Consider the following 27,237-nt stretch of genomic DNA (forward strand, 5'->3'; position numbering starts at 1 on the left):
ATTACAGAGAGAGGCAATCTACGGTCTAGTCCTGGCTCTGCTGTTGACCTGATATTTGACCTTGATAAAGTCATTTAACTGCCCAATGCCTCAGTTTCCCCCTGTGTAAAATGGGTGCACTAATAAGAGTGCATTCCCCTTTTTAAACTCGATACCTAACAACCATAGTTCACAAAACAGCAGCAACAAATTAGGTGGTTTTCTGCTTTGCAAAGGCTTTTTTTGTTTGTTTTTTACTGGTTTTAATATGATTCTTTTAAGCAGGAAACTCCTGCTTTTAAAATATTCATCTGAGGTTCAGTTTATATACAACTTTTCAGGAATGACTCTAATGCCTAAGGTGAGGAGCACTTCTTATAAACGTGTTTATAAATAAATTATGAAGAGCTTTCTTTTAGAAGAAACCAGAACTGAGCTCACAGGGTTTAGATGCATTTCATTAACTCTTAAACAGCAACGTCTGCCATTACCAGTTATCTGGCAACCTGTTCGGAGTACTCTTGATAAATAAAGGGGAGGAAGCTTCAGAAAAGCCTAAATAGATGTGATAAGGTTAATAATAACAATAATACATTTATAAAGTGCTTTCTTGTTTACAAAGAATTTTCCTCAAAACCTCTCCATTAGGTAGCTAACAAAAATATTTTTATGGCTGTGTAAAATGTGAGGAAACTATAGCTCATAGAGGTTAAGTGACTTGCTTCCAGAGCTAGTAAGTATCAGATCTGGATTTGAACCCAAGTCTCCCTACTCCAAGTTCATTAACTTTGGGAGATTTCAATAAGAAACTCTTTACTCTTATTTTAGGTACAATTCTAAAAACCTTAGTTATTTGTTTTCATAGTCCATGTCAGATTTCAAACAGCAAATTAGGAGGACTGTCTAGAGATATCACACTGATAGCACTAATAAGGGAGAAATTATTGCTTGACCATTTCATACATTCATTCATTCATTCATTCATTATCTATCAGTGCCAACTGTTAAAGGCCTATGCTAGGTAATGGGGATACAAATACAAAAAATAAAACACCTATACCTTTAAGGAATTACTCTTTACTGGGGATAAACAACATGTACAGAAACATGCCAATATTAAATAAAAGTATTAGAATGTCTGATTTGGATCTTATCTGTGGTTGAAAAATTTCCCCCTCTAATTAGCATAATTCTACCAAATTTAGGGGGAGGGTATTAACACCTTGGGGATCAAGAAAATCATATTGTACTTAAACTGAGACTGAAGAAAGAGACTGAATATTATAAAAGCAGACAAAATTTTCCAAAAAAAAAAATAGCAGTCTGAGACAAGCTGCTCAACATACTTCAGTAGCCCCTGAATCACTGTATTACAGTGCTGTAAAATAATTGATACTCATTGTATGACCTTGAGTATTGAAGAAAAGTTTTAATTATGTTCAGTGTGTTATATGTGAGAAGAAAAATATGTAATAAGTTTTAGAAAGTCTTCCATCCATGATGGTCAAGTTTTTTTTTCTTCTGACATTTAGAAGAAGAAGCTTCAATTATTAGGAAAATAAGGCATCATGTTACTTGAACAGCATATTAATGTTAGGAAAGAGATAAAAGAGTGATCTCCCTGTCTTCTTCTAGAATGCTTTCTCTTAGGCTTCAAATTGCAAGAAAAAGTCGTGTATTTACACACATATATAGAAACATGTATACATATGCATGCATGTATGTATATATTTATGTACATTTACACATATATTCACCTAAAGCTTTAATTTCACAGTTGATTTTATATTGTTTGTAATAAGGAAGAACAGGGACTTCATGGTTAGTAGAACTCTACACATAACACTTAAATCTTAGATGAAGCAGAGTTTTCAACTTTCCCCTGCTAGACCAGAGCTGGTAACAAGTACAAACATGATTGGTATTTAATACACTTCCCTTCCTCCAATGGAGCTGTTGATGGACGAGGCAAATATGAGGATGAGAAGAATCTGGTTCTCAATAATCTCTGGATTGCATTATCAATCCCATCCAGAGTTTACTGTTTGATTTTGAGGATATCCATTGTTTTTAATAGAATTAGAGAATTAACTAAAGACAATAATACTTCTTAAACTATTTTAACCTCTGAATTGCTCTCATTCCATATTGAAAGTATCACACAAGTTCAGTTAAAGGCACCTCAGGAGCCATCTTGTCCAAAGCAAATATCAATAGGAGTCTTCTCTCTACTATCTCCAATGATGATTAGCATACTTCTAATTGAAGACCTCTAGGGATCGGTATCAGGGGCATCCATTCCTGAGATTTTTGGAGAGCTCTAATTATTACAAAGCTGTTTCTTACGTCTAGGTGAAGATTTCCTGGTTGTAATGTCATTATTGTTCCTAGTTTTGCTTCTGGAGCTAAGTAGAATAAGTTTTATCCTGCTTTTATATGATAGAAATATTTGAATATAGCAATTATAACACCTACTCCAAGTCTTTTCTTTTCAAGATTAAACATACCTAATTCCTTCACTGGCATGGTCTCCTGTCTTCTCACTGTTTGTTCCCATGGGAATCACTAAAATTGAATACTGGTCATTAGGTTCGGCAAGTCTTGTGAGACTGTCATGTCCCAGATACAAGTCTCAGGAAGACAGTGTGCTTTCTCATTGATGAGGTCAGGTCAACATGGCTCCCTCGGTGCCTCTCAATAGAGTCACCATCTATTTCAACTTATCTTTTTTCTGATACTGGGTGGCCTCACTCCAGATTCTCCATATGAATCCTCATCTTATTCCTTCCTGAATGGCTACCTTCTCTCGAGTGGGTACAGCTCTGTTGTCTATAGGAAGTGTATATCTATCTAAGTGTTCAGCTCCAAAGGTTTAATAGTCCTATTTCTTTTCCTTTTAAGGGATATATTCTTCTATACTCCAATCTCCTGACATAGGTTAGGATTCTCTTTTACATCTTGAAATCCTTTTTTTTTTCTTTTTTGTTTTTCCTTTGAAATGAGACTCCATTGATTTTCCATCCACATAAAAGCAATTACCTTTGTTGGGTAAGAACACTTTTTGATAAAATCTGTTCATCAGAATCAAGTATGAACAGGGCCTGTACTTAGACCTGTTTGAATGGATCAGAGCCATTGTGGGAGAGATTTGGTCACTTCCTAAAGGAATTTGTATAAAAGGAAGGAGTAATTTCAGAACCAGATATGAATATCTGGAAGAGAGAGAAGTGAAGTTATACAGAGCAAAGCCAAGAACTGTAAGCCCTGGGGCAACCAGTGAAAGGAGAATGAGAAGGTAGTCCTGAGCTGTGATATGGAAGGGAGATGGATATTCAAGAGGACTGGCAACTCTACAAGCCTATGAGAGCAGAAGAACAAGGCTGACTTGAGTACTCATGTACTCAAGGACCTTTTCCCAAGAAAAGATCTTCTCTTTCCTTATCTTTTACTGGTGTAGAATATAATCTAATATAATCTGCTGTCTCATTACCCAAACATCCCCAGTAACCTGAATTTTTGCATTAACCACAGAGAGGTCAGGGGTTAAAGAGATAGATGTAAATGTAAATTTAGAAGAAATGTTAACAATTAACCTAAATGTTAAGAATTTTCTTACTGGGAGTTAGAGCAATTTTAATTGAACTTAAAACTTTTCATCATGAATAAACTCCATAAAGCCACAGAAGAAGGACCTTATGGATCATTATTGCTGCCCCTATTCTTAAGATGAGCTTATTATTATATTGGTGTTACACATTCCTTTCACCTCCTATAATAGGGAGCCTAATATTTATTTTGCTTACATATGACTGTTACTTGACCCTGAAGGAAGCACATATTACAGAGTTTAAGGGCACAGAGAAAATTATTATTGTCTTCTGTACTTGTTAGACCTGAGCCCCTATTGTATTCATTGCTAACTCTCGTGGCTAACTACTATAGCTAACCACCATAGCAAACTTCTGGTCATTGGGTAGGGACCCTGTCATTGGGCTGTCTGATCTATTCATGGCAGAAAAATTTTCTCCATAATTAGCATATTTCTACCAAATCTTTAATGTAAACCAAAGATGCCTTTGTTGCCTGTGAGGTTTTTAAAAAAATTGTTGGAGAGACATCATGCACATCTCACCCTTCACCCGTGAATTATCCTTTACAATATAGAATGAAAAGAAAGAAAAAAAGGTTTTGCACAATTACCCAACATATAAAAAAAGTTTTATGCTATAAGTAGTGTTTCATACCCATGGATCCCCAGCTATGCAAAGAAGCTTGATGATGTGTCTGATAATATCTATTCTTTGGGATCAAGATTGGTAATTATAATTTCCAATCATTCAGTTTTGATTTTTTTGATAGTAATGTTACATTATTATAATATACATTGTCAGGCCATTCCCCAATTGATGACTATCTCTATTTCTATATCTTTGCTACAACAAAAATTGTTACTATGAATATTTTGGTATACAGGGGGGTCTTCGTTTTTGTCATTGACCTCTTTTAGCCATATGCCCTGCCGTGGAATCTGGGTCAAAGGTTATTAGCATTTTAGTCACTCTCTTCACATAATTCCAAAGTGCTTTCCATAATGATTGGGCAAATTCACAGCTCCGCCAACAATGTATCATTGTGCATGTCTTTCTACAACCCCTCCAACAATGACTGTTGCTATTTTTTGTCATCTGTGCTAATTTTCTAGGTGCAAGATGAAATCTCAGAGTTGTTTTTGATTTGCATTTATGTTAGTAGTGCTTTGGAACATTCTTTCATATGGTTAATAGTTTGTAATTCTTATTTTGAGAAATGTTCATATCTTTTACCTGTGATTGCTTAGGTAGAAATCTAACCTCTAGCTATGTCTTGCCTTTTTTTTCTCCTTCTTTTTTTCTCAACTGATCAGTTTTTAGTGAACTTCTGCCATTGTCCTCTCATTGTTTGTGTCTTCTGTGACCATATTCCTCATGGTACTGAACAAAAATTCAAATTTTGCCCTCCCCCCCAAGCTTTTACCACATCTAAGTGTACTCTTACTCTATTAAGATACTTAAGATCTTTTGAAAAGTAATTTTAACAGAAAAACATACCAAGCACAATATTTAATGTTTATTAGACAGTTTCATAAAAATATATTGTAATGTGGTAGAGTGCTGGTCATACATTTGGGAAGATCTGGGTTCAAGTCTTACCTTTGACATACTGACTGTGAGACTGATGGCAAGTCAAAAAGCCCAACATAATGTGATACCCTCCTACTTTTCCAGTTTACTTATACCTTACTTCACCACATATACTCTTCCATCCAGTGACTTTCTTGCTATTCCTTATACAAGGCACTCCATCTTCCTACTCCATGCATTTTCATTGCCTGTTCCTTACACCTGAATATATCTCCTTTATCTCTGCCTTTTGGCTTCCTTAGCTCCAAATCCCAGCTGAGATCATATCTTCTCCAAGAAACCTCTCTAGATCCCACTTAAGGCTAATAATGCCTTCCCTTCCTTGATTTTTTCCAGTTTCTCCTATTTTTATCTAATTTCTACATAGTTGTTTGCATGTTATCTCCCTTATTAGGCCATGAGCTCTTTGAGAACAGAGACTGTCTTTTGCCTTTCTTTTTACCCATGTCCCTTAGCATAGTGACTGGACATAGTAGGCTCTTAATAAATTATTGTTCACTTGACTTAACCTCTCTGTGTATGAGGCAGCTCTCTAACACTATAAGGTGCAGAGCAAGTCTGATCTATTGCAGCAAAAACAAATTCCATACTTAGAGTTCCTGTACCAATGAAATCAAAGTTTGCCTCAAAAAAACAACAGCATCACATTTGCTTAAGGGATGCTAAGATAAAAAAAAAAGTAGTTTTAAAATTCAGTGTGATGGATTTGAAGCAGATTAATTTTCTTCCGGTGGATATATATAATTAAATAGTAGAATGGGTTTTGGAATCATCTAAAAATAATGAGAGCTTATATTTATATAGGAATATATATATGTGTGTGTGTGTGTGTGTATGCATATATATATATATATATATGTTTGTTGAATGAATGAATTTTGTTGCAAAGTTCTTTCATGTAGATAGTCTGTAAACAGGTATTTGCTCCTCCCCTGCCCCTACTTTCACCTGCCATTCTACCCACCCAGGCTCCAATAAATAAGCAATTTGCTTAAGGGCATACAGTTAGTAAGGGGAACAGTCAGGAACTAAGGTTTTCTTATTCTAGGGCCACAGTCTTTCCACTTGACTGGCCTTTCTGTGTATTTCATTAATCCTTTGAATATTTGTTATTTTCTGTATGTATTGATAATTTTTCATAAAAGTACTTTTTATTTTTATAAAGTCTTTGAAGGTTGTCAACATTTTTATTTCTACTTGGGGTTGGGATGGGGGTTGGACTAACATGGCCTGTCAGATTCCTTTCAGCTCCAACATTCTGTGCTTCTATAAATAAGGATGGAGGAGCTACTGTTTTGCCAAGAGTTAGAAAGATCAAAGAATGGTGAAGCAGAGATTGAGTCCTTCGAAAGTCTGTGCTCCGAAGTTGTGTGCCCCCTGCAGAGCAAGGTTTTCTCCTAAAGCTACTTTTAATTGTATTCACTAGGGGTTCTCTGTTGAACTCTTTCTCTATCTCCAGTCCTATATTCAATGACTTGTTTAAATTTTCTTTCACTTTCTTCCAAAGGTAACCAGCCTGGACTTGAAAACCAACCCTCTTCTTAAACTGTTATGATTGCTTCTTCTCTGGTGACATATTTCTGTATAGGTTATTTATACTTTGCTGATTGAGACATTTTAGTGAAGTTCTGTGAACCTCACCTTGCATATTTTGAGTTTGTATAGTACTACACCTTCAAAAAACAAATAATAATTAATAATTTTCTAGCACCTAGCACAATGATGGACACATAGTAGGCACTTAATAAATGCTTATTGATTGATTGATTTTCAAAATAATGTTTCATTTTAAAAAAATATAAACAGAGGTTGCCAGTTGCTCCAGAGGTCATTTATATGTAAGGGTGAATATCATTTAATACTAAACGTTTCATTTCTCTTGGGGCATATTATTGCTTGCTGATTTATCTCTCTTTGTCCTGCCCTCTTTATTTAGGTGTTCCAAATAACCCTATGTAAATCTTTGGAAAATGCTGTAGGCTGTTGAAGTTGTTGCAAGAAATCATCCTGGAAACAACATTTTGCCATTTCATTCAATGCCTAACATTGTAGACACAGAAAGATCAAATGATTCTAGAAACAGTGACCTTAATAAGCCTGAAAGAAAGTCTCCAGAGCAGAATTTGAAAGTTGCCACCAAATCCTTCTGCTCCACTGATGCCCCAACAGCACCATTGGGTTCTGGTGATGGTCGCTATCCATGGAGTTGTCCAGTGACTCATACTCGGGAAAAAATCTATGCCATCTGCTCAGACTATGCTTTTCTCAACCAGGCAACCTCAATTTATAAAACTCCAAATTCTACTCTTTCTTCTTGCCTTGCCAATAGCACTTCTGTTGCTGTTGGAAATAATTCAGCCAGATACATTGGTATCCCAACTAGTTCCTCAGAGATCATCTACAATGAAGATAGTAACTTGGAAAGCTTATCTAATAGTTTTGGCAAGCTGCCACTTGCCTGGGAAATCGATAAGTCTGAATTTAATGGAGTGACTGCAAACTTGAAAAACAAATCAGGTAAGGAATCACTCAATTCAAATGTAAAGAAAAACACAGGCCTTTAATAAGGACATACTTAGAGAAATAAATGGCTTAAATTATTTCTCCCCAAATACAAAAACTGAAATTATTATCTAATAAAAGAAATAAGCATACCTATTTTATGACTTGGAAGCAGCTCTATGTACTATTTTGATAATGTGAAGCAATGCATTTCATTAATATATTTCCTTTATACATTCAGATTTGTATTGTAACACCCTCTGTGTTGTATATTCAAGTTTTCAGAGTCTTTACATACATTAACAGTGGGGATGGTGTTTGGAATGTATAGTTTTATGCTCCTGTTACAAATGAGCAAACTGACACTAAAATAAGTTAAATGAATTGCCCTGCTTCACTCTGCAAACCAGTGGCTAAGTTAAAATTAGAACCCAGGTCTACCAACCTGATTGTCATTATGAGGAAAGAGCTTCTAAAGCTTAAAGTGCTTTATAATGCCATCTCTGCTCCTTTTTCCTTCAGTTAGTCAGGTGGCTGGGGTGGGCGGGATTGAGGTAGAGGGGAAAAGTAGGGATTTGGTATCAGGATTAGTTTGTGGTATACTCTCCTGCATCTTTCTTCCTATCGTCATCCACCCCAAGAATATCTAGTAGTCTAAATGGCCCCAATTGCCTCCTACAACACTGAATGCAGTTGAGGCTTTGAGCCTGCTCACTACTAAGTTAGGATGCTTGGACTTCGTGGCGTATGCTCATTTGGAATATATGACAGACTTTTGTCTCATGAAGATTATAGGATTAAATGCTAAGGAAGAGAGGTAACATATGAACACAAACAGCTGTGTAGGCCTATTTGAGCTATGATTGGGGGGATTGAGATTGGCTACGCATAGCCCTGTACTTTGGTCTTAGATCTCTTGCCTGTCAGATCCCAGATCCATTTTTTTTAAGTGATTGAAAGATGATTGGAAACCCAGGAAACATGGCAGAAGATAGGTTTTCATTTCTCTGTGGTAATGGAAACCAAGTCTCACAGCTAAAAGGGGGAAAATATCCACTGAATCATGGGCTATAATGAGTAAAAGGGACCCTGGAGATGATGTAGTCCAATGTTTACTTTTTACATATGAAGGAACCAAGAGTCAGAGAGATAAGTATCCAATTTGGCATAAGAAGTTTTGGTAATGTTTTGCCGTTAGTAGTTAAGCCCTGTGAAAAATTAAGCTCTATCTGAGAAGGATCAGAAGAAATGATTCAAGGGGAAAATTTGTTCCCTGTTCTTAAAGTTTTCATTATCACAGAATTTCATCTAGAATAACAAAATTCCCTTTCTAACAATAACAGATATAATTCTAGCCAATAGTTGGCTGCATTACAGATGGTTACAGTATAGAACAAGTGTGCTAATGTGGATTAAAGTTGATGCCCAGTGTTTTGCTGGTTTTTCTCTTAGTACATGTCTGAATATTTACATTTCAAGATTGCTAAAAGACTGATCAGTGGATAGAATCACATGGTCATGAAGCCCTGGGTTCATATTCTGCCTCTGACGCATACTAGCTATATAACTATGTACAAGGCACTTCTAAGTACCCCCAGGCAACCATGGAAGACTGTAAGTAACAGATGATTGCTGAACTAAATCACGGGAGAAAATTCTACGCTAGGAGTCTCTTGTACTAGTACAATCACAGTTCTGGACCTGCTGTACCCACAAACTCCCTGAAAAGACTAATGATAAGAAATATACTAGCTTGTAGGTAATTGAGATCAATAAAATAATGCATATTTTATTTAGATAAAGAAAAACACAAGACATAATAGAATATTTTAAAATATTTAATCTATTCAATTATTTCAGCTTATTTATTTTTAAATAAAGTACTAAGTTTGCAATCCAGAAGGCCTACGTTCAAATCCTGTTTCTGATACTTACTAACTTTGTGAGCATAAGCAAATAGAACATCTCTCAGTCCCAGGGTTTTCATTAATAAAATGGGGACAATAAAATCTGTTGCATGTAACTCATAAGTTGTTATGAGGCCCAAATGAAACATTGTTTATAAAGTGCCTTATAATCTTTAAAGTGGAATATAATGTCAGTTATTATCATGAATTTAAGTAGAATTTCAATAAAATTAGGATTTTATTGATTTGTAGGTCTATGTGAAGGTTACAAATATTTTTGCCTCTAGTCCTGGAGCCAATGATATTTTTAAACATTCTATATATGTAATTATTTTTAAAAGTCTGTGGAATGAAGTTTTCAAAAATAGTACTTTTTCTGATATTACCTTAATGCTTTTAATGGTTTTATTACAAAATATAATCTTATGATTGTATAAGTAAAATGATTTTTAAAAGACAATTTAAACAATATTGCCAAATGGTTATCTCACTTTCCAAATGTGACTAAGTTTGGTAGATAATTTATAAGCTGAATAACAGAAATTTGAGGCTCTGGAAAAGAGACATTTTTTACATTTCAGTTAGGAATTTCTTTTTGTAGCAAGGGCACATTCCTAGAAATAAATTAGTTATTTAAAAATGTTAGACATTATAATTTTTAATGATATTGACAAAATGATTTTTACTGTACATTTGGAAGTGATTGTAATTGGAACATACTATGAAATAGTAATTCCAAGATTTCCTTTTTCAGGCAATGTGAAGAAACAAATTTCCAAAAAAAAGACTTCCGAAAAAAAGGGAAAATATAACAAGGAGTGTCCTCAGTATTCTACTCTTGAAGATATGAAGCAGCGGAAAGTATTAGACCTCAGGCGATGGTAGTATTTTAATGGCAGCTATTAAACAGTTAAAATCATCTTTGACTTAAACATGTTTGTTACTAATTTATATGAAATTTCAGTGCTAATATGGTTAGTGCCTATTTTACATGTAGGGAGATGAAGATACAAAGAAGTGTAAAATAGTGCCTGTCCTCATGGGACTTGCAGTTTGATTGTAGAGACAGAAAATATACATAAAAGATACTCAACAGGGGCAGTTAGATGGTGCAGTGGACAAGGTTCCAGCCTTGGAGTCAGAAGGACCTGAGTTCAAATTCAGCCTCAGACACTTGACACTCACTAGTTGTGTGACCATGGGCAAGTCACCTAACCCTGATTGCCTCACCAAAAAGCAACAAAAAAAAAAAAAAAAAAGGATACATAAAATATACTTAAGTTCAAATCCTATTTTTACTTCTTTGGTCAAGTCACTTAATCTCTAGACCTTAGTTTCCTCATCTGTAAAATGAGAGAAAAGGAATTAATAACCTCTAAGGTCTCTTCTAGTGAAATGGATTTAGTGGGCTTGGAGTAAAAAAAAAAAACTGAGTTCAAATCCTACCGCAGGCACGTACCAGCACTGTGATGCTGGGCAAGTCACTTACCCTCAGCCTCAGTTTCTTCATCTGGAAAATGAGGGTGTTGGACTTGAGGAGAGGGAGTGATCAATATAAGGACAAGGCAATGCAGGAAGGCTAATGGAGGAAGCAGTATTTAAACTGAAGTTTATGGAAAGCTAGAATATAAATAAATTGAGATGAGGGAGAGGGCATTTCAGGCCAGGAGAGGGTGAGCAAAGGTGCCCAGGTGGGAATTTGTATGGTGCTTTGTAGAATAGTGGAACAAATTGGTGTTGTCTAGGGCATTTGTGAGAAGAGAATATTGGAGAGGTAGTTGAAGACTATGTTGTTAAATGTCTTAAATACCAGTTAAAGTAGATTGGAGTTTGTCCTATGGGAAAAAGAGAGTGATGGAAAGTTTACATATAGGGGGTGAAGTGTATAATGCTGTCTTTGAGAACAGGTCATTAGCATCCATATAGCAGCATAATTTAGATCTTGTTAGTAATACCGACCTACTTGTTATCAAAGAATTGAAATATAGAGTAGGTGTGACATGTATTCTTTGGAGAATTTCTATATTTTTCTATTTTCAGGCAACACTAGATGATTATGGTAAAAATAATATAAATTACAGTTTATCAAAGCTTCCTGTTTTCCTTGCCCCATCTTTAGGGAAATTACACTGTTCAGTAACCCTATTGGTAGAGCATAACCAGGGTAAGAAAGATAATATGAGTCAGATTCAATGTTTCTTGAGTCTTTTTCATTATATTGAACTGTTTAAGCAAATTTCTGTTTTCAGAAATTAGATTATAAATTCCTTGAGGTGTTGGAAAAAGGACATTGGAATAGGAATCCTGGCTTTTAGTTTTGTGTCTGCTACTAACAAGCTCTGTGACCTTGGACAAGTCAGTTAACATTTCTGACCTTCAATTTCCTCTTTTTTTTTTTTAAATGTGAAGATTGGACTAGATGATCTCTAAGGGCCCTTTAATGTATGGTAGCAGGGATCCTGTTTTATGCTTCTTTTAAAGTGCTATGAGTCATAGCTCAGTGCCTTGAATAAAGTAGACACATTATTAATATTTGATTTAAAGATATCTTCTGCACATTGGTATATGTCTACTCTATGACATTGGTATATAAAGTTTTTTAAAGTATGGGAGAGAAGTACAATCAGCTGAAATAATCTGAAGAAATATGGGATTGTACCTTACTTTCAAATTCATATTGAGAAATCTGGAGGGTCATGGATAAGAATCTTACGGGATGAGATGTATATGGGTTATGATCTAAATAATCATGGAGGGAGTGCCCCATTAGAGATCTCAAGGGGCCACTGAAGGATTGAGAAGAGTAGTAAAGTAGAAAGAACACAGGACTCTAGAAATCTATAGACCTGGGTTCTAACCCCAGCTCCTTTACTTAGCACTTGTATGGTCTTGAGCAAGTCAGTCAGTCAGTCACCAAACATTTATTATGTACTCACCGCATGTCAGACACTATAAGTGCTGGGGATAGAAAGAAAGACAAAAACAGTCCTTACTTTTGAGGAGCCCATATTCTAATAAGAGACAACTCGAAACAAACACGAACATACAAGCTATATACAGAGTAGATGGAAGATATCTCAGAGAGAAGGCACTAGCAGTGCCTTCTAGCAGTAGGGATGTGGGTGGGGGGTGGAATGAATTGAGAAAGGCGTCTTTCAGAAAATGATATCTGAAAAGAGTGGTGAAGGAAGCTAGGGAAGTCAGGAGGTGAAGGAGGTGAGGAAAGAGAGCATTCCTTCTACAGGGAATAGCCATTGAAAATGCTGATGGAAGATGGAGTTATCTCAGTCTCAGATTTATTTATCCTCCTCTCTTGACCTCCAACTTTTCACCTTCACTCTCTGTTTTTGCATTGGCTGTTCCTTATGCTTAAAATTCCCTTCCTCCTTATCTTTGCCTTGTAAAATTCCTCTCCTTTCAAAACACAGCTTAAACAAGCTTTTATGTGAAAATTTTTCCTGTTCTCCCAGCTATTATTGCCTTCCTTCCCAAATTACTTTGTATTTAACAACTACTTTGTATTTATTCTTTTTATATTTGAGTATATATTTACATATGAAACTGTTGATTTCCTGATTGATATTTAAACCTCTTGAAAACAGAGATTGATTCATTCGTTTTTTGTGTCCCTAGTACAGTGCCTGGCAAATGGTAGGTACTTAATAAATGCTTATTGACTGATTGATATTTCATAAACTGAAACCTGCAATTAACACATGAACTTTGATAAATTATCCATTTGCATAGCTTGTATTCAAATAACCAAAACAAGCTATTCTCTTCTCAGGTACTGCATCAGTCGACCTCAGTATAAGACTTCCTGTGGTATCTCTTCATTGATATCTTGTTGGAATTTCTTGTATAGCACAATGGGAGCTGGAAAGTAAGTCATACATATTCATTGATATACAGTGTTCCCCCAAATGCTTTTTGAACTTGACTTAAGACATCTACTTAGCCTATGATTAGATATGCATTTCCCCCCTTAATACTGGGTCTCTTCATCTCACACTGGCTGAAAGTAGAAGGGCTTGTGAGTCAAATGTCACTAATGATTGGCACAGGAATTTTGACATATTCCATTTCTGACTTGTGCGTGTCTGCCTCTCTTTGGCCACTTGGTAACCCCCAGTTGAGATGGACTCACCTATTTGGTGCTAGTCTTAGCATGAACACCTGATTGGCTTAGCTCACAGAAGCTCAGAACTCTCCAGCTCAAGTTATCTGCCAGCTTTAGTCTCCCTGGAAGCAGGGGGTATTGGCATGTGCTGCCTCTCCCAACTGAGACTTTATTTTAAAGTTGTATTTCTGTGATAATTTGTCTTTGTCTTTGTTAAAGTGTTTATTTTTGTTTTGGATATCTATAAATCTATTTAGCTGGAATTGTGGTTGGTTGTTACATTGATCAGAGTTCTTCAGTCTTTCAAAGCTATTTGTCTTGACAATATTGTTGTTATTATAGAAATATATGTGTATTATAAATTATGCTTTTCTTGTAGCCTTCCACCTGTTACTCAAGAAGAGGCTTTGCACATTTTGGGCTTTCAACCCCCATTTGAAGATATTCGGTTTGGTCCTTTTACTGGAAATACCACATTAATGAGGTATGAAATCATCTTTGTGAAAATTCAATTTTATTTTGTTTTCAGATCTGAATTCTACACACACACACACACACACACACACACACACACACACCCATCCCTCTACAGACCCTATCCCTCACTAAGAAAGCAAGAAAAACAGAATCTGTTACAAACATGTATATATACAAACATGCAAAACAAATTCATGAGTTGGCCATACCCCAAGTATACCATATTAATGAGGTATGTAGCAGCCTGAGTGAAAATTCAATTTTATTTTCAGCTCTGAACCTTCTTCCCCACATCTTCTCCCCCAGCTCTCCAGCCCCACTGAGAAGCAAGAAAAACAAAACCTGTTGCAAACATGCAATGTTAAACAAAACAAATCCTTCTGTTGGCCATCTCATTCATGTGTGTCTGAATACACATGTATATATGCATATGTGTGTGAATATACATGTATATGTATATACACACATATAAACTGTATATGTGACTACACATATACACACTCCTTCATTTTGAACTCTGAGTCCATCACCTCTCTCTCAGGAAGTGGGTAGCATGTTTCATCATGAGACTTCTTGGTCATTACATTGATCAAAGTTTCTTAGTCTTCCAAAGCTATTTGTCTTGACAAAAGTATTATTATATAAATTATCCTCTTGGTTCTGTTCACTTCACCTTGCATCAGTTTATGCAAGTTAAAGCAAACTATATGTAACAGGATAACTTCTAACTTTAAATCATAGATCCTAATTTTTATTTTAATTCTTGACAGATTTTATTGCTGTTTTTTGTCTTTATATTATAGTCAGTTTGCAAATTCCCCCAAGATTAAACCTTCTTTTATGAGAAAGTAAAATGTTAAACCAAACACAAGATACAGTAACCACATTTGACAATATGTATGTATAGTATTCTGTCCTTAGTAGGCCTCTGCCTCCCTCCTGTGAGGATGAGGGAAGTAGGTTTCATTATCTGTTCTCTGAGACCTTAATTGCTTTTTCAGTAACTTAGAGTTCAATTTGCTTTTAATGATCTTTTCATTTATGTTGTTGTAGCCATTTTGTACGTTGTTCTCTCACATCAATGCATCAGTTCATAGAAATCTTCCCACGTTTCTCTGAATTATTTCTATTATTCATTTCTTACTGTACAATAATATAACATTCATATATTGTAGTTTCCCCTCCCTGCTATTACCCAGTCAGTGGACACCTACTTTGTTTCTAGTTATATATATTTATTTATTTGTTTGTTTTTGGCCAAATGGAAAAGGAGGTACAAAATTATATATTTATTTTTACATGTATTAATACTGCAGGATGTTTACTTGATAGCAAGGCACATATTTTATTTGAATGTAAATATTTTTATTATATTAAATGTTATATTTTTGACTTTCAAAGTTTCATTTGAATTTGTGGTGGTTGTTTTCTTCAAAAAAACTGTCCCGTAATAAGTCTTCTTGCTTTTCAGATGGTTTAGACAAATTAATGACCACTTCCATGTAAAAGGCTGTTCTTATGTTCTCTATAAACCTCATGGAAAGAATAAAACAGCAGGAGAAACTGGTAAGTATAACATTGTCAATTGACTGTGTTTTTTTTTTTCCTTTTAGCATATTTTGAGTAACTTCTTATACTAGTGACCAAAGTTAAAGGTTAATTTATTAATTTTTTAATAGACAGCTTAGTATCTTAGATTTAGAGCTAAAAAGGACCTTAGAGGCCATATAATCCAACTCTTATTTTATAGATGAGGAAAGTGAGGCATAGAGAAATTAAGAAACTTGCCCGGGTTTATGCAGTAAGTTCCAAAGCTAGGATATGCACCCAGGTTCTCTGACTCCATATCTAGAGATCTTTGCACTAAAGTGTGCTAGATTAAGTACTGTGTCTCTTAATTGACTCTTCTGAAAGAAAGGCCCAAACGGCTGTTGACTCAAAGGAAAGTCACAAAATGGTATTATTTAGGTAGGCCTAAATGGTATAAAATTGTTTGTACATATTACATACTTAAAAAAGAAAGCATCCTTCCCCCCCCCCACCCCATTCCATAATGGCAAAGAAATAAAAGTCTGAACAATTGTCTGCTTAATTTGGCCAGTATAGACGACCCATGCGGATAATTCACTCATATAGTTTTTTGTTGTTTTTGTCATAGGCTCCACATCTACACTGTCCAAATTCAGCAGATAAATACTTTGCTTTCCCCCCTAGACTTCCACCCCCTTTCCTTAGTGCTTTGTAAACCTAGTCAAAGAGTCATTTAAAGCATGTAGAGGCTTGTTATTTTCAATCTTGGCCAGATGCCAAAACAAGGGAGGGGCGGGAAAGAAACCCTGTTAATTCTTCTTTGGAAATCAAATATGTCTATAGGAATAACATTCTGAAATCTGGAAGACAGGAGAGCTGAAAATCTTGTGATTGCCACTCAGCAGTCACAGATAGACTTATCAAATTGCATAACACCCCCCCCCCCCCCACAAGCCATTTTATTTTACCCAAGTAGTTATTTGAATTTTGGCAGGGACAGCTATGTTGTAGTTAAAAGAATATCAACTACAGAATCATAAATTCTGGGTTTATTAAGCCCCAACTGCCATTTGCAATCTGGGTAGATTTGGCAAGTCATTTAACCTGGATGGGCTTCAGTTCCTTATTTGTAAAAATGGGAATAATATTAAATTTCACAGGATTATTGTGAGGATCAAATGAGATAATGTATATGAAATGCTATAGAAGTCTTAGCTGTTGTTATGCCATCAGTCTGGTTAATTATTCCAGGAAGTAGAATTTCCCAAGGCATGAAAAGGCAACTTGAACTGCAGGGGCTAATGATATCTCTTCTTAAATCCAAGGTGGGTAATAATCCAGTTTCCCTTTTGACCTTAGGTTTTCAAGATTGGTCCATTTCTCAGAAAACAGTCTCAGATGAGTTAAGGGAAGGATGAAGGGGGCAAGCCTAAAGAATTTATATTCATCATCATAAATGTTTGAGTTTGTGTACCATAATACTTTTATTCTAAAATTAATATTTACCTTAGTCAAAATATACTGTTTAAAATATTTTCAGTAATCTTTTTCACATTAATTTTATGGGCAAACAGGAAAAAAGGAAGATATTTTAGAATTCAAATATATGTGATTATGGGTAGGCTTATTCTCTAGAGTGTAGGTTTGTGTATCTATCTATCTATCTATCTATCTATCTATATATATTTTTCCCCCCTTAGAACACATTTCTAGAGATGAATAGATTTCACTATAGAGGTACCTAATCAAAATTTATCTTCTTTTTTCTGTTCATACCTAATTTTATTCCCTTTTATATTCACAATAAGCAATACATTTGATGTTTCCTGTTTCTAACTATTTTTAGATAGCTTACCAAGCCCCTCCTTATTTGTACAATAGCCATCTATAGTTCAGTCACAATTCCCTGGGAGTAAGAGGTTGCTATTGATTTATTTAGAATGCTATCCAGTAAATCTGTATCACTGGAGTGCTCAAAATTTCACCTCCTGTTTGATAAATGATCTTAGAATTATCTAAAATGAGTTTGTAATACCACAGTGGTTATTAATTCTCAGAAACACTTCCTAGTCCATGCTGGTTCCCAGATTATCACTTTATTCCACCCCTTCACCCCTCCCCCAAAACCCCCCCCCCCCCCACACCCCCATCACAGTTCATCGGAGGAGCTGCACGGACTGCTGCACAGTAAACTCAGGTTTCATTCTCTGAAGTGGTCTTTTATGATCTTATCATTACATTAAATATCATTTATATCATAGAAAAATATTTTCACATCACAGAATTCCATAATTTCGTTGACTTAAACTATTAATTTTGGGGGTATAATTTTTTGATGCTCTTTCTTATGTCATTGTCAATTGCCTCTGACTTCTCCCATCCCCATTCAACAGAGAGGTCCCTTACAGCATATATGTGTGTGTATATATACTTCACATATATACATACATGTAAATATATGTCATATGACAAATAAATATAGTCAGCAAACAAACAAATACCTTGACCATGTCTGTAAACCATGCTCTTGGTCACAACTATAGTTCTCTACCTCTCAGAATGGTAAGGGGGCCAGAAGGCATCACTCTAGTGAAGTCGTGATGAATCACTCCATGGATCAGGGCTCAGAAGTCTTTTAGTTTTGCTTTTCTATTGTCATCATATAAATTGTTCTGCCCCTCATTTCACTGGGTACAAGTTCATAAACTCTTCCCAAGCTGCTCTGACTTCCTCACCTTTTCCATGTCTTACAGCCTGATAGTATTCCATTATATTCACAGACCACAGTTTGTTTAGTCATTCAGTGGTTTGGAAGTAGGAAAAGTCCATTTTTGTATATACCTTTTCCTCTGTCTTCAACCCTTTTGGGTGTATGCTTAGTAGTCAGAGTATGTACATTTTATTTTCTGTTGGGGTATTATTTACTGTTGGGCAGCTACATGGAACAGTGATTAGAGTATTGGACTTGGAGGCAGGGAGATCTGAATTCAAATCTTGCCTCAGACCTTTACTGGCTCTGTGACCATGGGCAAGTTACTGAACCTTTCTCAGACTGTTTCCTCATCTGTAAAAGAGGAATAATAATAGTACTCATCTCATAGGGTTGGTAAGAGGATAACATGTAAAGAGCTTTGAAAACCTTAAGGCACAAAATAAATACTAGCTATTTATATTACAACTTTAAATTATTTCCCACAACACTTCAAATTTACAGCTCTAACAGTCCAAATAGTGTTCCTGTCTTCCTGAAGCCATTTTTGTCTTTTACTGATCTGAAGGGGATGGAGTAAAGACTTAGAATTGTTTGAATTTGCGTCTTTCTTTTTTCACTGAGGGTCACACAGCCAATCTGTGTCAAAGGTGGGATTTGAACCCAGGTCTGCTGACTCCAAGGCCAGCTCTTTATCCAATATGTTCTACTGTTAATCTCAGTTCTCTTCTTATTAGTGATTTGAAACATTTTTGTTTGATAGCTTACATTGCTCCTTTTTGTAACTGGCTTTTGATAATTATATTCTTTAACTATTCATTTTTATCAGATAATTCTTATTCATGTATGTCTATTGATACCCTATATAGCTTGCATTTCAGATCTTTAGCAGAGATATTTCTGACATTGAATTTCTCCTACAAATTTCTGTTCTAATTCTAACTGCATTTATTTTGTTTGTGCAAAAATTTTTTAATTTGTATAATCAAAGTTGTCAGTTTTTCTTCTTTGATCACCTCTATTCATTATTTAGTTAAGAATTTTCCCCTTAGGTATGTTTGTCCTTTCATTCTCTGCTAATTTTTTTCATGATATGTTCTTTTATATTTAGATTGTGTATACATTTGCAATTTATTATGATAAATGGCATGATTAATTTAAAACTAATTTTTGCTAAACTGTTTTTCAGTTTTTCAGTCTCTCCATGCAGTCTTGGTCAAATAGGAAATCTTTAGGCTATTGTGATGGGTCTTGCTTATCTAATCTGTTCAAATGAGAAACTTTTTTTTTTTTAGCTAATACAAAATAGTTTTGATAGTCATTATTTTATAGTATGACTTGAAGTCTGGTAATGGTAGACCCACTTCATTCCTACTGTTTTTCATTATTTCCTTTAAAATTCTTGACCTTTAGAAGAATTTTGTTGTTATTTTATTCTCATGTTGCTACTATTTTGTCTAGAATCAAAAAGTTCTATAAAGTTTCCCATTCTTTTTTCCTTTCTTCTTTCTTCCAGTCTTCAGTATTTGTTGTTGTTCATTTGTTTTTCAGTTATGTTCTATTCCTCGTGACTCTTCAGCATTTAATCTAATTCATTTCAGTTCAATGTGAATGATATGACTTTTATTCTAGAATCCAAATATTGTCTAACAGCATTTTTCAGGATGTAGCATAAAGCATTTACATGTTCGTATGTTAAAGATAGTAGAATAATACTAATACTATTAAGAATATTTTGTGATAGACATAATATAAATTTGTCCTATTTTCTGACACTAAGGATATGTCAATATGCATACTTTGTTCATTCTTTTGATGGACTCTCCTAGTCATCTCAGTCAAGCAGAAAAACTGATCATACATATAGAAAACTTACACTTCTTCATATGTGGTCCAGACTATCCACATGACCACACATTTACCTTATTGTCCACTATTACCCTGAGTTTTCTGCTCTCTCAGTACATGCCTACCCATTTTGAGTTTTTTAAGGTATGTCTTTTCCAACCAACCATTTCTGTTACTAAAAATACACACACACACACACACACACACACACACATTTTCACTGATTTAAAAAAAAGTATAGTTGAATTCACTAATGTGTTTTTGGATTCAAGATTAAAACATGTAACTTTCTATGTAACTAGATGACATTTTCAAAGAATGTATATATGTCTATGTTTAAAGATATTTGTTACCAGGAATAATATTTCTAATTTTTAGTTGTAAAAGTTTACTTTGGAACTCACATGTACCAATAATATGCAAAACATTATAGTAATCCTCCCTTTTCAATTGTTGCCATCATGATAAACAGCTCAATATTGCCATTTTCAGACCATGTGACAGCACAGTAATAACTTTTTTTGGGGGGTAGTCTTACTTTAATATGAAATAATTTTTGACATACTTTTAATATAAAGTCTACATTATCTTTATGAATTCTATAGCTTATAGAAAACACATCTCAGTTAAAGGGAATTATAAAACCGTGTACTTATTTTGCTAACATCCTTTCTAAAATAAATCAGCAATCATTGACTTCACTGACAGTCCCAAAAATATGCAGATGATTCTTCATAAACACATTTTAGCATCCTTAAATGCCTGACCTCAGCCCACATTGCCTCTTGCAAAGGAAAAGAAGAATCATATTCAGTGTTGCTCATCACTGACATTTCAGTATCTCTGAGATCAGTACTTAACCAACAGATGGACTAGGACTGCCTTCTTGGTGTTCTGCATTCTTTCCAGAAACAGTGGTGGTTAGGTGAAGGCACATACTGAGGAATGGGTTAGAAGGTGGGAAGCGGGGGAGCATATAGGGAATATGCATTGAGCTTTGTGACATTTTGTGACTCCCTCGAGACCAGAAGTCTATCCTTAATGAGCTCTGTTACAAGGAGATGGTGGAGGGTTTGAGACTACCTCCTATCTTTTTGCTGCATGTATCATTTTCTTTTTCTTTCCCCCATATGTTTTCCCTTTTACCCTTACCCTTTGTTCCTTAACAAAAGATGTCCTTAGTTGGCATGATGTTCTCCTTCTTTAGGTGTATTCTGACACATTTACAAATGAAAATGTTGAAATACACAGATAACAGATCAGCATTTCCAAAACCATGCATGAGGGGTTGCCAATGTAAATTCTATATTCTTGGGTCAAAAGTTGCTTCTAAAGGCAGAGTGAGAAATTGATGACTGAAGTGGAACTAGACATGAGTTCAGAAAGAAAAGGGAAACAGAGGAAGCCAGAGATAAAAGTAAATGTTACTGAATGAAGAGGATATCACGCATAGCAAAGAACTAAAGGTATCCAGTACACTGATAGATTATTCTAATGTTGTCTTCACAGCTATTATCCCAGGAGTGTATAATCAATGGGAAAGGGTGAGACTACTTCTAGATTGTCCTCTGTCATGCCTAGCTATGACCACCCATGACTAAGAGAAATTTTTATCAATCCTTTGCCATTTTGGATAGCAGCAGCAGTCACAATTCAAGAGGTAGGGACTAATTGTAGAGTCAAGTGAACGGACTTGAATTGAACTGGATTGATTGATATTGCATCAAGTTTGACAGTGTAATGGGATGTTTGAAGGGATCCCAGGTGACAGTGTACATTCTGATACTGTAAAAGTAAAGAAACATAACCTCGTATGAATTATGAGGAAAGACAGAGGTCAGATGTAAACATTTCATCAGGGGAGAGGGACAGTCTTTAGGCTGTAATCAAATAGTAGAAGGGTCCTGGATCAGAGAAAGTTTAGGAAGCAACATTCTGGAATTCCAAGGTTTTTCTCTGAAATGTGTATGACCCCTGAAGGTCGTTTCCAACTCTAAGATTCTATTCCATTATTTTAATAGGAATTGACGTTAGACTTACTGGATGGTAACTTCCAGGATCACTTCTCTTCCTCTTTTGAAGATCAGTACTGCATTTGCTTTTTTCCAATATTCTGGTACCTCCCCAGTTCTTCATGACTTTTCAAAAATAAATATTTATGGTTCGGTAAGTTTATTAGCAAATTCCCTTAACACTTTAGGATGCATGTCTCTTGGTTCTACTGACATATTTATATGTTTAAAATTACCCCCAGTCTATTCATCTGCTTCCTCCTTTCCTAATAATTACCATCTTTTCTTTTTTTTTTTCCTGGGCAGTGGGCAAAAATCTGAATTTCCATTTTTCCTATTTCCCTGTTAAAAGGAGATAAAAAGAAAAAAACTCAATTTTCCCTTTTTAGTTGTTGTTGCCTTTTCTTCATAGAAATTTTAATGTCTGTGGTTTTCTGTTTTCTTTACGTTTTTATTTCCATTTTATACTTCTTCCTCCTCAGCATTTCTTGTTCTTTTGTGTACTCTTGAAAAGGCATGTCTATTCCTATTTAATTTTGATTTCTTAAAAGATAGTACAACTTGTTCCACACTTGTGACTTTCCTTAGGTTTCCTGATTCATTAGAGTTTGTCTTCTTGATGTCTAGTACCATTTTCTCACCAATTCCTTTTCTTATAAAGGTTCATTCAGAGAGCTTGGAAACTCTTCAACACCAAGCTTTTCTAATTTAATTGTAAAGTATGTAGTACTATTTTGCTACTGTCTGTGTTATAAAAATGTCTTTCATTCGTTTGGTTTCTTCTCCTCCTTCCTCTTCTGTGAATCCTCTTCTCTACCCTTCCCTCCAATCTTGTGCTTTATCCTCCTCAATACTTGGTAGACAAATGTTGGGCCCAAGATTGGTACTCAAGAAATATTACTGACTTGTATTTGGCTGTCTTAGCACTCAGTTCTTCAGAGGAAAATTTTTAGGTCTGATTAGTTTAAGAGTTAATACAGGAATTTTGCATTTTTTCCCTCTCGACTTCAATGTCCCTAGAAACAGTTTACTTTTTAATTTTTTTTGGTCACAGAGCTTCACATTCATTGCCAAAGTGTGTCCATGGTTTTAAGCACATCTGATTTAGATGTGTGTGTAAACATATACATGTTTATGTACCTGTATCTATATCTATATGTATGTATATACATATACGTATGTATGTATGTACGTATCTATCGATCTTGGACAGAGGCCAACAAATACATATATATGTGTGTGTGTATATACACACAGACATATAATATATACACACATGTACATATATACATACATATATGTATATTTACATAGTGTTTTATATGTGTATGTGTATATATGTGTATATATAATTACATATACACATCTATATTACACACGTGTGTATTATCTTCCATGAAAATATTTACTATTTAATGAAAGAGAAATTATACTTTAGAAAGAAAATAATAGTGGATAGCAAGATCTAATTTTAATTCCCTTCGATTTAATTGTAACACCTTAGATAGATCCTTTAATACATCTATGACTATCTTCAAAATATAGATAACATTTGCTCCATATATCACAGATTGATTGAAACATAAAATACTTTGAAATGAGAATATATATAAATGATATTATGGCATATTTAGAAATAATTTTAAATATTTTTTCCTGAATTACTTGTCTTCCAATTACATACAAGCAAATCATTTTTCAACTAAAAAATGAAATAATTCTGTATTTTAGGAAAAAATTGGATGATTTTAGTTGAATGGATATTCTTTCCCCTCCTTGAGTACATCTTATACATTTTGACATTTTCAAATCTCAGAGACATATAAGTCAATTTTAGCATAAACAAAGAAATACTTTATGATTCAACCAGGCCAATTCTGTTGCATACTATCCTGCTGAATTTTAAAAGTATCTTATGTCCTGCTCAAGCGATCATTTAAAAGCAAACAGATGCTTTTGCCATCTTGGGACTTGTAAAAGTAGAGAAAGACAGCATTAGACAGTATAAGTAATGTACCTAAACTTTAGGAATGTAGATTTTAGAATATTCTTAGGAAAGCTAAATATGATTTAGTCCTTAGTGATCGAATAGTTCAAGAGGTAAATGATTATGAAAAAAAATTAAGTTTTGGTCAACCACGCGAATGTTATTTATGAATAGAACTAGCACAAAGCATTTGAACATCCTGATCAGAGTCTGAAAATGACATCCATCAGTGTCTGAAAATTGTACTTCCTGTACACCAGAGGCTTTGAATGTTTATATTAGTACTATCACAAAATAATGCCTATTTACTATAGAATAGCACTTTCTAGCATTAAAGTTAGATTAATTTATAAAATCTGTGTCCTTAGTTGTATTCTTTATATACCACACCTTACATGGTTGCCTCGTTGTCTGTCCGTAGTCTCAACTGTACTAATGAGGAAGAAATGAGGATATTCTGCTAAAGAATCTGATGTGACTGCACATAGAGACCTCTAAGTCCAGTTTTAAGAAGGACATGCATTAAAGATAGGATTGGCACATAACCAACAGGAGTGGGGGAAGTGCAGGAATGGCACACAGAGAATAGTATAAAGAATGATAAAACTCAGAGGGAGCTTAGATTTGAGAAAAAATGTTAAAGCAAAGAGCAATATTCTGTTAAAAATTCTTCTTAGAATAAAAAACAAGGGAAGGAAAGTCTCGTTTAGGGAGATGGTAAATCGTGAACAGATGGGCTTTTAAAAATTATTATGTGACGTGTTATGACAGAAGGCATTCTGTTCTTGTCTTCTCTATTAAGAAAAGGGACTTTCAGAATAGAAAGGGTAGAACAAACATCAAAAAGAAGACAGAGAGAAAGAGAGAGAGAGAGAGAGAGAGAGAGAGACACTAGCTGCTTTAAACAAGTTCGAAACTTTAAGCCAGGCAATTACATCTTAAGATATTGAAAGAATTTGTAGATAAAATTGCTTGTGAAATCATGTATAGGAGAGATATCAAAAGGCTTAAAAGCAGGGAAGGTGTTGGCTTACTTTCCAAAAAAAAAGTGATTCTGAAAACTCTACCCCAGTGAACTTGGTACTTATCATTGACAGAATTCTGAAATTCTTAGAAAAGAATTGCATTAAGAATCTGCATAAATTCACTTAAGAGAAATACAAGATTAAGTCTTTGGGCTTCTGTTTCCTCATCTGTAAAGTGAAGACATTGAACTAAATATTTACTCTGTGCCATACATACACTGTGTGTGTCTATAATATATATGTATATATATTATATATGATATATAAAATTTATAATATATAGTCAGATGAATGGTTTTGTGAAAGACATAAAAGGATATATTTATTATATTATATCAACATATATCATATTATATATGATTATATATTATATATAGATACAATATAGAAATATAATATTATACAACATATATATCATATACATATGTAATTATAATAAATATAATATCCTTTTAAGTCTCACAACACCACTTGGATATGTATATAATGTATTATGTGTAAATATATATAATAGATTACACACAAACACATTTGTCTTCTTTTAAGTCTTCAACAAAACCATCCATCTTAATCGCTTTCACATAAGATTATAGGATTATAAATCTAAATCTGAAAGAGAAGCACCCTAGAGGCTCTAAAGCTAATCCTCTCATTTCGTGGAAGAGGAAACTGAATCTCTTGGAGGTTAACTGACTTGCCCCAGGTCACCCAGGAAAGTGTCAAAGGCAAGGTCTTCTGATTCTCATCAATGTTGGTTTTGTCAGAAATGTGTCAATGAAGGATACTTTTATGATCTGAATACTTGATTGACTTTAAACTTTTTCTGGAAATTAGTGCTTCTTTTCTTCCTAGGAACCAACTGTAAACTCTAGCAAGTTGATATCATTTAGTACTGTATAACTGTGTTCAACTTTGCTACTCTAAATTTTTTGTCAATTTAAAAACATGATACATGGGAATCAGAGATCTTTCTCTACTTATTTCTACTTATATTTAATTTGGTCATAATTCCTTCTCATATTTTTTAACCCTTAATTGATTTCTTGTTTTTTTTTTTCATTTCAAACTCTGTCTACAAGATTTTGAGTCAAAATACTTTTCATATGAGAGAGTTCAGCCTAAGTGATTCACCATATTGATGTTGCTATGAATTCTAGAAATTTTTGGGTTACTCATGTGATAGCTAGGGATTATCAGGAGCATATAGAGTAATTAGATTTGTTTTGCATGAAATTTTTTTTACAATCTAAAAAAACAACTCATCTAACCTAAAGAATTTTGCCTCTTGAATTTTTCAAGCTTTCCTCCTTAACACTGTGTGAAGGACCTTTTCTACTTTCTTAGTAGTATTTCATTACTTTTCTGATAAACTAGCAAGTAAAACCTATGTTTTTCCAATGAAATGAAGGATTAGTAGTCAGAACGTGATAGTAATCCAGTATTTTGGAAGAGAATAAACCAAGGTAAAGACTTGTGAGTGTCAGTGGCTTAGCAGAAAAATTAGTTTTAACCTTTGTTCATCTTTTATTTCAAGATGCCTATTTAATCAGTGGATAATTATAGTAATGATATTAAATTATGTTAAAAGTAAAAAAAAATACAAGCTTGAAATATTCAGAAAGTCTGTGTTCCATTTTTTTCTTTTGCATATGCAGATATGGGTATATCTTGCCTTATACCTCCCTTATGTACTTGCATACTTATTTTATTTATTTTTTGGGGGGGGTTAGGCAATGGGGTTAAGTGACTTGCCTAGGGTCACACAGATAGTGTCAAGTGTCTTGAGGCCACATTTGAACTCAGGTCCTTCTGACTCCAAGGCTGGAGCTCTATCTACTGGGCCACCTAGCTGCCCCCTATACTTATTTTATTATAGCTGTTTGCATCTCTATCAAAACTCTACTCTATTGTTACTTTGTAGCATGGAAGTAACCCTGGGTGTTTGAAAGTTACATTGAAA

General features: G+C 34.5%; 1 protein-coding gene across 2 annotated transcripts in view; it reads left to right on the forward strand.

Annotated features, from left to right (window-relative positions):
* The window catches only part of LOC114046197 (basic immunoglobulin-like variable motif-containing protein), a 42,002-nt gene that overhangs the window by 729 nt on the left and 14,036 nt on the right, over window positions 1–27,237 (forward strand). For both annotated transcript variants that reach the window (XM_027866442.1, XM_027866443.1), the window contains exons 2-6: window positions 7,096–7,676; window positions 10,323–10,449; window positions 13,356–13,451; window positions 14,068–14,172; window positions 15,637–15,731. In XM_027866442.1, the coding sequence (XP_027722243.1) occupies window positions 7,196–7,676; window positions 10,323–10,449; window positions 13,356–13,451; window positions 14,068–14,172; window positions 15,637–15,731 (904 nt within the window). In that variant the 5' untranslated portion in view covers window positions 7,096–7,195. The remainder of the gene's footprint in view (window positions 1–7,095; window positions 7,677–10,322; window positions 10,450–13,355; window positions 13,452–14,067; window positions 14,173–15,636; window positions 15,732–27,237) is intronic.

This window comes from Vombatus ursinus, unplaced genomic scaffold (assembly GCF_900497805.2).
Source record: "Vombatus ursinus unplaced genomic scaffold, bare-nosed wombat genome assembly UNPS02014781.1, whole genome shotgun sequence".
NCBI classification, from domain to species: Eukaryota; Metazoa; Chordata; class Mammalia; order Diprotodontia; family Vombatidae; genus Vombatus; species Vombatus ursinus.